Source organism: Phaethon lepturus, unplaced genomic scaffold, assembly GCF_000687285.1.
Source record: "Phaethon lepturus isolate BGI_N335 unplaced genomic scaffold, ASM68728v1 scaffold9447, whole genome shotgun sequence".
Classification (NCBI taxonomy): domain Eukaryota; kingdom Metazoa; phylum Chordata; class Aves; order Phaethontiformes; family Phaethontidae; genus Phaethon; species Phaethon lepturus.
This window is the reverse complement of record NW_010554022.1, coordinates 2,672-18,537: the sequence shown is the minus strand read 5'-3', so window position 1 is coordinate 18,537 and position 15,866 is coordinate 2,672. Positions and strand designations below refer to the sequence as shown.

At 37.3% G+C, this 15,866-nt stretch overlaps 1 protein-coding gene across 1 annotated transcript in view; it reads right to left on the bottom strand.

Moving 5' to 3' along the window:
- The window catches only part of PARD3B (par-3 family cell polarity regulator beta), a gene marked incomplete at both ends in the record, with an annotated part of 143,268 nt that extends 127,808 nt beyond the window's left edge, over positions 1 to 15,460 (bottom strand). Inside the window, 2 exons of the mRNA XM_010291689.1 lie at positions 671 to 780; positions 15,289 to 15,460. Coding sequence (XP_010289991.1) covers positions 671 to 780; positions 15,289 to 15,460 — 282 coding nt within the window. The remainder of the gene's footprint in view (positions 1 to 670; positions 781 to 15,288) is intronic.
- Positions 15,461 to 15,866: the final 406 nt, after the last annotated feature.

The window sequence follows — 15,866 nt, the reverse complement described above, 5'->3', positions numbered from 1 at the left end:
TCCCTACACACAAACACAAAACTTCAGGCCTTAAAATTGCCAAGTAAAAAATGTGGCCCATGTGTGACCAGGACAGCATCACTTTTAGAAGACTGAAAACAGCCTGCAATAACATCTGATTAACAGTTACTGCATCCTCACTAATTGTGTCTTTGCACTAATATTTAGTAATAAATATGTTGAAAACAAATTTGTCCTCAAAAGTGAAGAGTCAGGTCGTAAACAGAAAAGTGAGAGAAAGGGATCATGCAGGATAGTAGCAAGGTGCCAAAGGAAGACAAAAATGCCTTAAGAAAAAGTGAAAAAGGGTGCAAGACTAATCAAACATATTAAAGGGGAAGTAATTTTTTTTTCCACTAAACAATGGTAAGATGGACAACAGGATACCAAACAAATAAACAACTGCTAAAAGTTCAGTCAATATTCCAGCATCTTATGTCACCATTCAGCTTTATGTAAGTCTCTCATTTTAAAGAAGAGAACCACTGTTAATTGACTGTACCATCTAAAATAACCGTTTTGTCCAGAGGAAATTCTCTCCTTTACAGAAAATTAGTATGATGCACTTTGTTCTAGATCCAAATTCACATATAGCTTATAAAACTGCTATATACCAACAGGTAAGAACAGTTTTTGCCCTTAAGAAAAAGATGAGTTACATGACACCTACTGCCAAACCATGCTTGAGGCTGTGGTCACTGGGATGAGAAGCACTTGGGTGAAAGTCAGCAGGTGGGCCCAAGGCTGGATCACTGCTCCTTCGTACTAGAAGTGGTGTGCCTAAGAAACAAAATAAAGAGGAATGGTTCAAGGGTGCTACAGGAACACAAAGTAAAGCTCCATGTGATTTAGCTAAGAGGTGTACAGAGCTTAAATATAAGTTTATCTGTGGCAGTGTCCACCTGGTAAATTACTAAATTTGATGGGGTTGTGCCATTTAGTATTTACTAAGCTAAAGAAATTAGAACATTTTAAGCTCTGTTATACAGGCTTTCATCCATAAGCTGCTAAATTAGGTGAAAACTGCTGACAAATGGGGAGAAAAAGGCACCTTCTCGGAAAAACAAATGAGTAGTTGCATGTAGCTATGACCACATGTACCATCAAGCTCTGCCAGGGAAATCATATGCTTGATCTAAAGAATAACTGTGAACACAGGAAGAACTGGACTGCTACTGTTAGTTCCTACAACCACTAGTGGTTACCTAACTAAAATAGAACATTTTGGTCTACAGCCTTTCACTCCACAACAAGAACAGCTCCCATTGCACTGTTCTGCATTAACCCACCAAACCAGGATCTCAGTGTCTCATTTTCAACTCTTCCTTGCTTTCTACTGGTCTATGCCCAAAAGCCCAAGTGAGCAACGGCTTGCCTCTCGCATACCAATTATACAAGCCCACATTTAACCTGTATGAAAGGTAGCTTTGAATATGATGGTATGACCACAAATATACACGGTCATAAATTTTATTTCCATGAGCTCACAAGATGCAACAGTCCATCACGACTACTTCTGTGCCAACCCAACCTGAGGCATGTAAATGACAGATCAAGTACAGGCTTTGGGGTATAGAGGCAGTTGTAGGATAAACAGATAACTCCCTACATTAACTTCATTTAGTATCTAACATGCCTTGGGCTGGCTCTGCAGAGACAACCTAAATAAGGATATAAAGAGGAGAAGGGGAAGAGATTTTATTCACAGCAGATCTGCCTCCCACTACCAACTGCCAGGATTCCCAGGGAACAGACACAGGCAGTTGCAGTTGTTTCAGAGAAGTTGTAGGCTAAACAGCTTCCTCTTGCAGGCATCTCCAGTTGAACTCACCAACTATTCATGTACTGTCTGGGAATAACCTCAAAGACCAGTCAGCAGCTTCTAGTGACACAACTGTCCAGTTAGCAGAATACACGGGTGCTATAAAACACTCCCTGCAAAACCTCCTGGTGGGATAAGAGGGAAAACATCTTTAATAATATGAGAATTTCTCACATTATTCAAAATGAAATTAAAGACTTTTTTTCCGCCAAGTCTTTTCAAAATAATTTCTCCATAGGCAAACAAACAAAAAAACCCACAACATTGGTCTAAGACAATTTTTCAAATGTTGCATGTGAGTGAAAATAAGATTATAACTGTCAGTTATAGTATTAACTATAGTGGCTTGAACTGATGGCAGTCATAATTACTAGATCTATAATAGAAGTCTGAACATGCAACGGGTTCCTCATTATAGAGATGCTAACAAAGCTGGAGTGACTAACACATTCACTCTCAGCACCACTTTGTAATTATAGCTGGAATAAATACCAGCACCTGATACTGAGCAACGACCAGAGAACCTAATGCCCTTACCCTCCCTTAGAGTGAGCAACAGTTTTTATACACAGGTAATCCCATCTATCTCCACTTATGCAGGAAATCATTAAGAAAAGCAAGAGTAAGACTTAAATCTGTGTCCCGGTATTGGGGGAATGCTCAAAAATCTAAAGGTGAATACTGTTTTTTATTCCAAGTAGTTATCACCTTGATACCAAGAGCTATGCAAGAGCTATGCATATTTTTACAAGGAGATTCTGAAGAAAGGGATTGATCAAATTTATTCATTTTGTGTGACCTTCCAAAGATATCAGAGAACCAAAATCTCTCCACTCAAATATTCCTGTTCTTCACATAGTGCTAAAGAGAAATTCCCCGCCCCCAGCACATGTGATATGAAAGTGTATAAAAGCTAAAACCCAAGAAATGTTGTATTTTTAAATTACTCCCTTCAAGATACTTATTCTTTAAAATATTTTCTCTGTGTATGACCAAAGTGTTTCTGATGACCTGTATCCAATTTTCAGTCTCTCTTCAATACAACAGCTTGAATACAGATGCTGAGACACTTTTGCATGATTCAGCATAATTTAGCCTCCAACTCCTTTTGACATAAACATGAACAGTACAGAGAAACACTCTTGCTAAACTTCCAGACAGCCCTTTGCATTGGTACTTTTATTTGTAACTTTCACAACTCAATGAGCCATATTCCAAATTCAAATATACTGTTTCTTACACTCTTCAAGGCCATCATCTCAGCCTCTTTTCTCATTTCTGTTTTCCTTTTTCTACAGTGAACGAAGGGTAAAAAAAAAAATTTTCCCACAGACAGCTAAAGAGGCTGGCGGGGGGGAGGCGGGAGGCCCACAGTGCGGGCTTGAGAAGAAGCAGTACTCTCCTTTCAAGAGACAGCAATTCTCAGCAGCTCCCTGAACTAACCAATTCTCCTCCATCTCCCCTCATCTCCTCTGCAGCTCAGGCTGCTTCCTACCATAAGAAAACCTTCTGGCCCACACTTCTTCCCCCATCTCGGCTTTCTTTTTTCAGCCTCTTCTTGCCTCTTCTGTACTGCATACGCAGGGCTCTTGAAAACCAATCATCCTCCCTTGCACTTCGGAAAAGAGAAACCTCCACAAATCCCACTGCCCAGGACTCAGCCCAACTCAGGAGTCGGCCCATGTCCATTATACATACATACCTTGAATTTGTTCATCACAGTCTTCCTTAGACATGGATAAAATACAATTAAAAACCACCACTGCTGCCATTGATTACAGACATACTAAGACAATTATATAGATTTTTAACTTATGAGATTGTCATCCATTTTCTTCCTGCTTTTCTTTTGTCATGCTGTGTTTCCATGTTATTCTTTTTATGATGAACATTTATAACAACCAGCGTAAGCTCAAACTGAAAATTCATCTTTTCCTGAATGATGAGACACAGAAAAACTCCTTTCTGCATACCAAGTTGATCACAGAAACACGTTATTTACAAGCACTTCTGTTTTGCGCCAGAGTTAGCACTTTGTAAATTACTGATGCAATCCAGCGAGATAAGGGTAACTAGTTGTTTGTTTTTTTTTAAATGAGTTTGTAAGTTTAAAACAATCCTAAGTTATCCTCATCTTGCTGCACTGCATCAGTAATTTACAAACAACAAAAATTCAAACATATGTCCAAGACTAAAATTTGGTTACAGCTTTTAACCTCAATCACTTCAGGGTATATTTCACCTTCTTTCAAAATTTGCACAGAGTACCTTCTATTATGGTACCACAGCACCTTCTAAACGTAAGTGTCTGTCTCAAACCTTATTCACAATATATATTCTCTGGCAAAGCCGATGAGAAAAAGTCCTGCGGTTTTCATCCCTTAAAGTAAACTCTGTGTCATTTAGTTTCAAGCCACGTAGATCAATCTTTTCCTTTTGCTAGGATTACCCTCAAAAATTAGTGTCTGCATAGATTCATCCTTAACTGTATTCTCCCTGAACTCTTACGTTTTGGAAATATTTTTTTTAACTGCAAATGGTTGAAACAAGCATATGGTAGAAACCACACTTAGATTTAAATTGGTTACATTAGAAAAAAACAGCAGAGAGAAATTCAGTCATTTGTGCACAATTAAAAACAGAAAACTTGTATCAATACAATCGCAAAAGAAACGTCTCCCTTACCTATTTTCTTATTTTGATGTGGTGGGGTTCCCACCCTCCCCGTTTCACCAAAAAGCTGTACACAGACATTAACACTTACCCTAACTAAGAGAGCACTCTGCCACACTTAAGCCCTTTGGCAGATCAAAAATCAGCATTTGAGGTTAGGAGCGGGCTGCCTAACAAGAAGTGATGGGTTTAAGAACACTATGCAACCTCAGATAAATACTGTAAGGTTTGGAGTTCAGGATCCAAACACGGTCAGGGGAACTTTGGAGCTCTAGCTGTCCTTCCTGGGGTCCCCCTAAACTCTTCAGGGTCTCCAGACTCTGCGTTCTGGCACCAAATTTGATGCCTAATCTGAGTATTGCTCAGGGTGACGACTACCACAAAAAAAAATTTATTCCAGCCCTTCCTTAATTTCACTCTTTTGCTCTTAAGTCTCCTTGCTTGGAAAAGCACAACTCACCTCCAGGCTGAAACAATTTTATTCTTTGGGATTTAGGTTGCAGGTTGCTGTTATAGGGCCCAACTCAGAAAACTGCTGAAGACAACCAGAATTTATCACCCATGAGCATTTTGGTAAGCTGTGCTATCTATAATGCAGTCAAATTATGTACTAAAATTTGATTTTAGCATTGCTTTGGGTGCAAACACACTCAGATGACTTTTGGTTAAGCTGACAAATCAAGGAACATAGAAAATGCAAGTACATGTGTTGCCAATCCATCAGTGGCAACTACCATAATGTTTGTTTGTTCTTCCAGGTAACAGGGAAAAACTATTTTAGAGAACAACAGATACACTTGGACAGAATACTGTAAGTGGGTCGAGATTTACCGTAAATCACCTACATAGTTAAAGTAATAATTCTAAATTCTGCTCCTGCATATAAAAATGCTGACTATGATGGGAAAAATGCTGTCCATCAAGTGTGTATCAAACTGTCAACTGTTAAAGACCATACCAATGACAATTACTCTGCTGCCTGCTTCCACATTACACTTGCCTGGACAGACAAATTATTTTCTCACCTGCATGTGCCTCAAAACATTTTTGGAGAGCTCCTTCTGAGCAAATCACAACAAAATTTCAAGTCAGAGTTGAAACAAAACACTGCAAGTACTACATGCATACACACACAAATGTAAAATTGCACTTCAGCATAGATGATTCTTGGCTGGAAGATCTCTGAACAGACACAACAAAAACAACCACCATTTAAACTGAGAAGTCAGAATGACTTTTAACCTGGTGCTGTCATGGAACAATTCAGGCACTGGAAAGAAAATCTTACAAGCAGGATATTAATTTATATTGAAGTATAGGAAAGGTCATCAATGTATGCTTATTTTTCTTCTTTTTATCAGAGAAATTTCACATTAACAGGCATACAGGCAGTTCTGCCAATCAGTGCTTTTTGAGCTATCCACACTAAGCAATCAGTGTGGATAAATTTGGTCACTCTCAGATTTATTACTTACCACCACCTGAGGCATCATGTAATGGTTCTGCCATGTTACTTAAAATGTAGCTGACATTAGCTTCTGTGTGTACCTTCACAAGGTACATTCTACCTTGTGACAGGACAGGATCAGGTCTTTTTTTATTTTTTCAATGTGTAAGGCACTAACAATGTGACTTTTAATGTTTAAAGATAACTCAAATTGTTCATAATAGCACCTATCAATACAATTTCAGATCTACAGCTAACTGTTCTTTCCAAAGTGCACACTGCTTTTTTTTTTTTCATTCCAGTGGATAGAAAACTAATGAACCAGGATGATGTAACAGTTAAGACAATTGACTCAAATCTATGAACAGATGAAAATGCATTTCCAACAAACTCTCTCTTTTACATGTTAACCCAGTGCAGAACAAAGTATTTCCTTATCACTCTAAATGAGGTGTACTTTTTCTTACAAAGAAAAAGAAAAGCAACGCCTACAAGTAAATCCCCGTAAAAGCTTTAAACAGAGATTGTTTTGGGGTGGTGTTCTTCAGTGCCATAAATTTCAAAAGAATGATTTTTCTCTGGTTGCATATGCTATAACATATTGTCATATTTCAGTTACGAAGCACAAGAACTGTTCTCACAGTTTTTATGACCAGAATGAAATTTCTTTGGTGTTGACATTGTCAGAAATGGTGCCTAATGAAACAACTATGGAATACTTACATTTACAGCTTTTGTCCAAAGGTGGACATTTAAGAATCACGTGCACACATTATTTCAGTAATAGAGTTAATCTAGATCCCATTTTCAGGATCAAAATCCACATCCATGTGAAAAGAAGTTAACCCCTTCTCATCTTAAGGCGCTAGGATACGAATGAATCTAGAGAAGATGTAGAAGTAATGCCGCTACTTTCTCCCCATTTCAAAATTTCTCTCAAGAAAGTTTCCAGCTGAAGGACAGGACTTCAGTTTGGATCTTAACCAGGTATTCTTTTCTTACCCTTGAAGTTACAACACACGTCAGATCTAGAGTGATTTCAGGATTTTCTCACCTTTATCAATACAGTGCTCCTATTTTCAGCTCCTTATGAGACAGACCAGGACCATGCAGAGTTACTGGAGTGCTGGGAGCACCATGGCTCTGCTCCAAAGGGTCTTGGCTGCAGGTACCACGTGGAAGAGACTGAGCAGAGAGGAAGAAGCTGCAGCAGAATCATTCTGGTGCAAGGATTAATCACCTCCCTCCACACCCAATCCCGCCCACCAATCCACTCTCCACCACAACAAGGAGTTGTGATTAGCCTTCCCAACCCAAGCTCTAGCAAAACACACAATTCCTATCCTTGCTGGGCAGACCGAGTAGGAGCTTTGTGAGAACACACTGGCTACTACCAACAAGAATCAGCACCTTCCACTGCAGGCCAGGCTTTCTCTTATTCTTTTCCAGGTGAAACATTTTTGTGAGTCACTCCATCATTGTGCACCCACTGACTGAATCACAGCCTCCAACTTCCAGCTTCAGACACAGGATTAAAAATTACAGCAGCTTCAAGCATTTTGAGTATCATTTGGAAAAAAAAAATTTGTGTTATATTAGAATCCCCTACACACACGCAAAGTTTTTTTGTTGGGGGGGTGGGTGGTGGGTTTTTGTTTCTCCTTTTTTTTTTTTTTTAAGTGTAATCACTTTCAAATGGCATTCAGATGTTAATGGAAACTAAACTTTAAACAAACTTAAAAACACCAGTCATCTTAGTCATCCAACTTGCTGGACACAGCAAAAAGTATTCATCTTATTAAACAGACTGGGTCTTTAAGCAGCGTATTATCTGTAGTTACTGAATTTAAATCAATCATTTTAGGCTAATATATCCTATAAGATTTTAAAACTAATAGATCTCAGGCTCTCACACCTCATTTTTATTCACAGATTGAAAGGTGAAAATAAGCATTTCTTCTATTTCAATTCCCAGCCCATTTCTCAACTTCAAATGAAATACTTAATGAACTGTACTAGTTGAATAAACTGACACAAAGAAAATACTCTGTGCACCTGCAAAAGAGGCCACATTGCCAAGAGCTGGTTTAGCACTTCAGCTAACATCAGTTACAGGTGCTTATGCAGTCACTTTTCCACAGTTCAACAGTTTGATTTTCTTTAAAACTTTGGCAGTTAAGCTTTACAGCCTGAATATAACTTTGGTAGCATTTTATCACTAGTAGTAAAATAGTAAAATACATTTTTTGAGTATTTTAAAGGAGTATCACAAATTACAGCATTAAGAGAGGCTTTATAATATTTAAACATGGCCTGTGTTTTATATATCTGACTTAAATTAAGAACATTTTCTGTTTTGACCTTTCCTTAAATAAGAAGTCTTATTATTATTGTTTTTTATTCTGGTCATGGTAAACTAGTTCTAGTCTCAAATTACAAACTTCTTCCTGCCAATTTTAAAAGACATTAAAATAGTGAAACTTCCTGGACTTGAAACTTTATGGGAGGTTTCAAGGAATGATAAGAGCAGACGAGCAGCTATACTGGGTCCACCTCAACCATTATCCCGCATCTAACAGTGGCAGCAAATACTGAGGGAGAGGGCATACCTGCAAAGTGGTGTATCCTACCAGCTTGCAAAAAATAATGTCTGAAAATTTTCCAAATCAGAGTGGCATCTAGACTGCCATATTTTAACAGTCACTGATGAGCCACCCTCCTGCAGCTAACTGTATTACAACTCACTGATTTTTGGCCTATAACACTGAATTACACAATTTAGTTGAATGCATCATGAAAAAGTTAGTTTAGGGTTGTTTTGCTTTGTAATCTGTTGAACAATAGTTTTGTTCGATACTCCTAGTTTTTATGTGGTGAGGAAAGTGAATAATCATTCCCTATTAATCTGTCTTAATATTTAAAATGGCAAGATTATTATTTCTGTAGGAAAGTTTAAAAAGGACTCAATCACGGAGAGTCATTTGTCCCTTTTTGTGGGAGGCTGAAGAAGAGATGACCAAAATAATCTGCAGGATTCATGTTTCTAGTGAACATACTACATCCTTCTTTTACATAATGTCTACAGTAAACAGACTTCCCTCTGATGAAGTAATGGGTTACAAAGAAAGGAAAACATGAATCAACAGTCCATGCGCCTATGGGAAAATTGTGCAACATATTGGGAGCAAGGTGCATCTTTAGCCAACTATGTTCAGGAGTAGTAAATACATAACTCTCCATTTTACTTGGCTGAGATTCTAGATATCTGTTGTGAGAAACAATAAAAATCTCAAGTGGCACTTCAAAGTAAAGAGAAAAAAATTAACTATCAACTAAGGCTCTTGAAAGGGTATATTAAATAGAAAGCAACAAGAAAGAACAACATGGCAAGGGGCAAACAATCATTTAACTGTTATTTGTAACTTCTCTAATGATGACTTTCATAAAGATTGGTTCATCTCTATATTGGAACACATTCATATGGAAGCAAACAGTAGACAAGCATTAGCAAACAAATGTTGCAAAAAATGTGTAAAACTACACTGGTTTGGTTTCTTAGGAAAAATAAAGGGTGATCTACTACCTCACGTTTAAGTGTTGGTTTTGTCTTGTTTTAACTTGAACAATTTCAAACTATCAATCAGCCAAGCTTAGCAGGCTCATTTTCAACCTGAAATACATATTTTGCCATATCGCCTCAGAGCTAATAGTACTGTAGAGATTTATAAACACACACACACACTCCTTTATCTTACCTAGCACTAGGGTGTACTGGCAGAGACTGCGCTATAGCCTTCCAGTATGATATTATACTATAACCTTTCAAAACCTTCAGCTGCAAATATTTAGCTAAGTGGATCAGTCTGCCTTTTTTTTTTTTAAGAGATACCTTTGAAACTAGCTATACATCATAACAATATACAAGTACTCACAGAAACAGCAATGTCACAAAATTAGTAAAATATACAGAAATCTTACAAAAACACTGATATTGGATAAAGTGTGTCAAAAAGCAGTGTGGACTTTTGTGATAGAATTTATTCCATCATTCTAACTCCCATTCATCAGCATCCCCCAAAACCTTCCTTGGGGCAACAAAAGGCTGGAAATGAGAGAGCTACTGCAGGAAAATGTGTAACTTGTGATGGAAAAATATTCTTCACCCTACTTAACATATTTTCATGGAGATACCCCCTTGCTCCAAAATAAGGCAGATTAAACCAACTGCAAAGGGAATGGAGACAAAGGGAATAACTGATGAGAAACAATCTTTAGGGATATCAGAGGCAGAGGGGCTATTAAAAAAAAAGCGGGGTTCTTTGATAACCAACTATGCACAGTAATTTATTATCTGCACTACTACTCAATTCTTGGGTATGGGGAAAGGAAGGAAAGACTGGTTTGTTTTCTAAATGGGCAACCCAAAGACAGAGAAATGCATGGAAATTTTTTTTATACACATTATCTTTACAGAAAGCATTACTGTATTCTTTTGCTGCAATATAAAGATAAACTTTAGCTATGCTGCTGCAAAGCTCATTTCCATGAATCAAGGACAACTAAGAAATACCAGGCTTAAGTCAGGAGGTCAAAACATACCAAGCCTGCATTCTGACTGAAATGAAAAGTTATCTTCAAACATTTAGTTTGCCTGAGCACAGAAACCATTTGTTTTAGGAACACAAGTAGACTTTAATTGATCATCACAATTCTTTAAAACCAGATTAAACTGAATGCTGCAGAGGAGAAAAATCTATCAAGTGCAGTGTCATCCTCACAACACCTATGACAAACAGCACATGACAACATTTGATACCACTATTATGAGAACAGCCTTCCAATGCAGAGAAAGAGAGTAAAGTCATATTTGCTTAAGGAAATATGGAATATTGCCTCAAACCACAGAACGCAGCATGTGCTTCTACAATGCATTTCTTCTGAAACTTAACGATTCCAAAATGTTAATTTTCCCTGAATCATACAGGACAGAATTATTATATGCACGTAGTACACTCAATGTACTGACAAATATCAGACTGCTCAGCCAATAAACTGACATTGCAAGATTAAGATGAAAAGGATAGCTTTTATGAAAGAAAAAGTGTCTTTTCTGCTTACTCTGAGACAGCATGTATGGTGTATAAAAGCATTAACAACATTTGGTTTATAAAATAAATAGTTTCAATTCATATCTGTTTAAAAAAAAACAAAACATAATCATGTGGTTTCCTCTGTATTTAAAAATAAGATGTCTGTATATCCACAGTATCTTAACACCAACTTGAAAGAGGACTAACCAAATATATGCTGTTTAAAATGCCCCCAAGCCTACTTACAATACTTCCACTTCAAAGCAGACAAGAAATAGAAAGAATTCTTTCTGAGGTCTGAAGTCTGAGCACAAAAAGGGATGGCATCTGTATCCAGAAGGTAACAATTTAAGTCCTGTCAGGCCTATCAAGAGAGAAACTTCCAAAGACTCCTGGAAGAAACCTTTTCTTCAATTCTCTTGGCAGTGTCTTAGTTTGAAGTCCAACAGAAGCATCTCTGTTGACTGACTTAGCAACCCAAACACATAAGGCCTTTCAAACTAAACGACTGTTTTGAACAACCTCATGACACATGATTTAAGCTAGAGCAAGCCCAAGAACACAGGTATATATTAAGCTGACTAAGTATATTCTCTATCTGAAGCCCCTGAAACATCTTCAAGGAAATTCCACAAGAGTGCAAGTAACCTTTCCCAAATGTTAAAAAGACGTGGCCACAGCAGCAATGACTGCATCAAAATAGAAAATCAAAACTTTCTAGGCTAATACTCTTATTATCCTGTACTAGACCTGATGAGGGTTGGAGCATTCCCAGGTAGCAATCTGTTTTCAGGAAATAAATGTCCACTGTGAAGACACTACATAAAGTGTCCAGAATTGAAAGAACTGACTGTTCAAAAGCACAAGTGCCTCAACATAGCTTGAACTTCAACTATCATTGCCATTTGTAAGTTTATTTTAGAAGAGAGACTGTAATCAGCCATTCCAAGCACCATTTGCACCCAAGTAGTCTTCCACTTGCCTAGAACATTAATCAGATGGGGCGTGTGTGCGCGTCTGTGTATATATATATACACAAAAAGATCTTGTTCTCAGATTCGCTATAAAGCAAAGGCATGCAAATTTTGAAATACCAAAGTAAGACCTTTCAGTGAGAAAAGCAAGACACTTGCCTTAGCAGTGAAAGCTTCCAAAGGGAGGAGTTAAACTTCCGTAGTTTACAAGTGAATTTTATAACCTGCTATTAATAACTGTTGAAGCAATTATTTATCTAATCTCAATTTTAACTAAACACTAATAAAGGTATAAATTCATTAAGAAGCTAAATTTTACTGTATTGGCCAACAAAGTAACCTAATTGTATCTGCTTCCCATAATGCTTATACTTGGAAAACAGCTTCAGGAACCTTCAACCCAATTACCAAAGAAAGGGAAATAGAAAAATAATTAACAACAAAAAACCCAAGCCATCATGGAGATACCTACACATACCTCAATTTTTTTCCTACCTTAGTATTCAGAAGTGACAAGTAACACTGAATACTGTCTGTCTTCCTCCAGGCAAAATCATGACTACTTAACACCAAGGAGAGGAGCAAGAGAAAAGAAACAACTAAATTTGCGTGCACTCGACCATAATCTATCAAATCAAGCAAATGAAACAAAGCCAGCCGTGAAGGCATTTCCAGCTCAAAGGGACATGTCCATAAAATGGATCCTCCATAAATAAATTAGTGCTCGCCTTCCTGCACATGTGGACTGAAAAGGAAAAAACAAACTGACATCACAAAAAACCCAAAAGGCTAAACTTCTTACTCCTTTCCTGTTCCATTACCTACCATGCAGGGAAAACCACTAGAAAAGAACACTAAACTATTAGATGCAAAAGGAAACCAGAATGGCCAGTAGCATGCTTACACATGCACAAAAAATTACAAGATGGCTTATGAGGGCCAACATAACTACAAACATTAAAAAACTCAGATAGTTCAGCTAGTTTAATTGAAAAGCTTTGTAAGAAATTTAAAACTCTCCTACTAAAAACAAAGCACCTGTACTGGCATGTTACATACTTGAAAAGTTATGATGACGCACTAGTGTTGTGTGTCAACCAAAACTGTCTTTCTAGTTCTTCATTTACTTTCCAATTTTATTACTTCATTAACTTTTCACATTGCCTCTAGTGGAAACAGGGACATCATTTAAGGTTGGGGACTTGTACATGAAACATAAAGGCAAAAATTAAGTCTGAAGAACTGTAATCCATGATGTAAAATCCAGAAGAGAAAACAATTAAATTGCAGAGTGCAGACTGAGTTTGTAGGACTGACAGGTAGAAAATCTTTCATTTACCTTGTAAAATAAAGCAATCTGAAAGAGACTCAGTGAGAAAAACACATTATATTTATGTTATTTTAAGAAGCAAGCACCCTATATTCAAATATATATTAGTACTGCACTGAAAACTAAACAGAACCCTAATTGACTACTCTTCTCATGTTATGTTTCATCTCCTTTACACTGTATAGGCAAAGGATTCCACAAATGATATGAAAACTTAACTACCTGGTAGCTTACTGGTGAGCTCAAGAGCTCTAGCATTTAACTGTTTTACATTAAATTGTGTGAAAGGGAAATAGTCTTCTCTCCAACCCTAAACTTATGTACAACCATATACTAGACAAACCCCTTTAGTATTTTTAACTAGGGCTCAGAAGTATATGGAGAACAATTTCTACTTTCTGAAACATGCTAAAAATGCGTTTACACAGTGTTATTTAAAAATATGCAATAAGTGAAGTGGCAAACCATTCAACCATTAGACCTTTAGCCACAAACTTTTCCATACCTCACGCTTGCCAAAAACACAGTTGAAACACATACAAGTTATTGCAAGAGTCAGTCTTTGCCCAAGATTTTTCACTATGAGAAATTCCTGTGTGTCATTAAACATAGAAAGATATTTTTCTATATTCTAGAATACAGAAAAAACTGAAGTGATCCATTAACACAGAAATTTGAATCTAAAAGTTTCATGTGGCTTCAATTTCAGTATTTTCTACGTCAGGTACAAAAAACGAGCACAGGCTTCTCTTAGAAGTTACACAGCTTCATCCATTGAGTTTTATTACATATTTTTAGTTCACCATTTTGGTTCATCAGACTTTTCCTTTAAAAATGCAATTCAAACAACAGACAAGTGAACTTTCAATTTCTGAAGTTGTAATCAGATTACTCTATGAGAGCACACAACTAAAGGTAGTATTTCTATCCGTACCCCACCCGCTTACACTCAGAAATTTTATTGCACACCATTAGGAGCCTATCAGCAGTACTCAATACTACATGGCGAGTTGGATAATGAGCTTTGGTGGAATTCATTTGCTAAATGCTGTCAGTGTACAATCGCTTTACAGGCAGAGAGTAAGAGGATTCACCTTCAATCTGTTTTTGAAAGCTTCTGTATCTACTATCTAGGCAACAGCTTAGCCTGCTCTCAACCCAAGAAAGTATTTAAAACTGCTTTGTGTTCAACATACAAGACTCTCCCTCTTTATAATTGGAAACTAGTGTCTGAACTCTTGGCCTTCCAGGCACACTGAAACAACACAGGGGGACCAGAGTTGCAGCACTTCACATAGTACCCTCTGACGTAAAAGGGAATTAAGCAGAAGCTCTCCTAATCACAGTTTGCTCACCTGAAAGTCAGACACGCAAATAGACTCTGCTGTACAACTTCTTCAAAGGCAAAGAGCTGAACTGTTTGCCACCAGCATCTCCTCCTTTCTACCTCCCATCCCCAAAACAAGGCACTAGCTCAGATAGTTAGTAGAAGTATTTGCACAAAGCAGTTTTATACTCATTGAACTCAGGCTCCTCAACAAAAAAGCTGAGAATTTTTTTTCAATCACTTTGTTATATGAAAATACTTTGCATAGGTTTAATCTCTTCTGCTCTCAGAAGATTACAATGAAGGATTATCAGCAACCCACACAGTCAAGGAAAGGAGAAAAAAAAAGAGACCCCAGCTGTATGGATGGGCATAACATACAGCAGGATACAAGGATTCAGGTGCAAATTTGCCATGCTCAGTTGCATTCTTCAGCATCAATTGTTGAAAAGTGCAACTTTTGTCATTACAATTGTCTCCACTGAATTGCAAGGCAAACAATAGGGTGCTAAAAAAATTATTTAATTACATAAAATCGGACTACAGACATACTCAGAAAGAAAAAAGAAATAAGAAAGTGCTATATATTGGTAAAAAAAAAAACAACCATGCAAGATATACATACCCAGTTTTAGGGCAGAAGGAGTCACTTCAATCTCGCCACCAATCGGCTGAAAGGCAGCCAGCTGAGCCGCCACCTCCGTCTCAAAAGAGTCTGGGCTATTTCTGTCTGTCAAATTGCCATTGGTGCCATCAGTCTTACGGTGAGTTTCTTGTTCATCATAAACAGCAATCAGCTATCAAAACAAAAGATAATACAGTTTGTATATTTAAAGTACTCCCAAACCTCACTTTTTTTAAAGGAAAACTTATCTTTCATTGGACTACAAAAATAAGAATCTTATTTCAGAACAGCTAACAATAAACATACGGATTCAGGAAAGCATGTACATTTGTGTTTAAATACATTGACTTCAATATGACTTAAGTATATGCTTCAGCACTGCCCTGTGTTGACACGTTTTTCTGAGTTAGCACACTGCCATTAGTGAGCATTTTACATTGTTCCAAAACATTTAGGGATGAACATGCTTAAAAACACAGAACAGCATTTAATTCTTGGGGGTGGAGGGTGTTATTATTTTAAAAAATTGAGTGCTACTGACTGACACACTGCACAAAGGTAACACAACCACGGAAGCT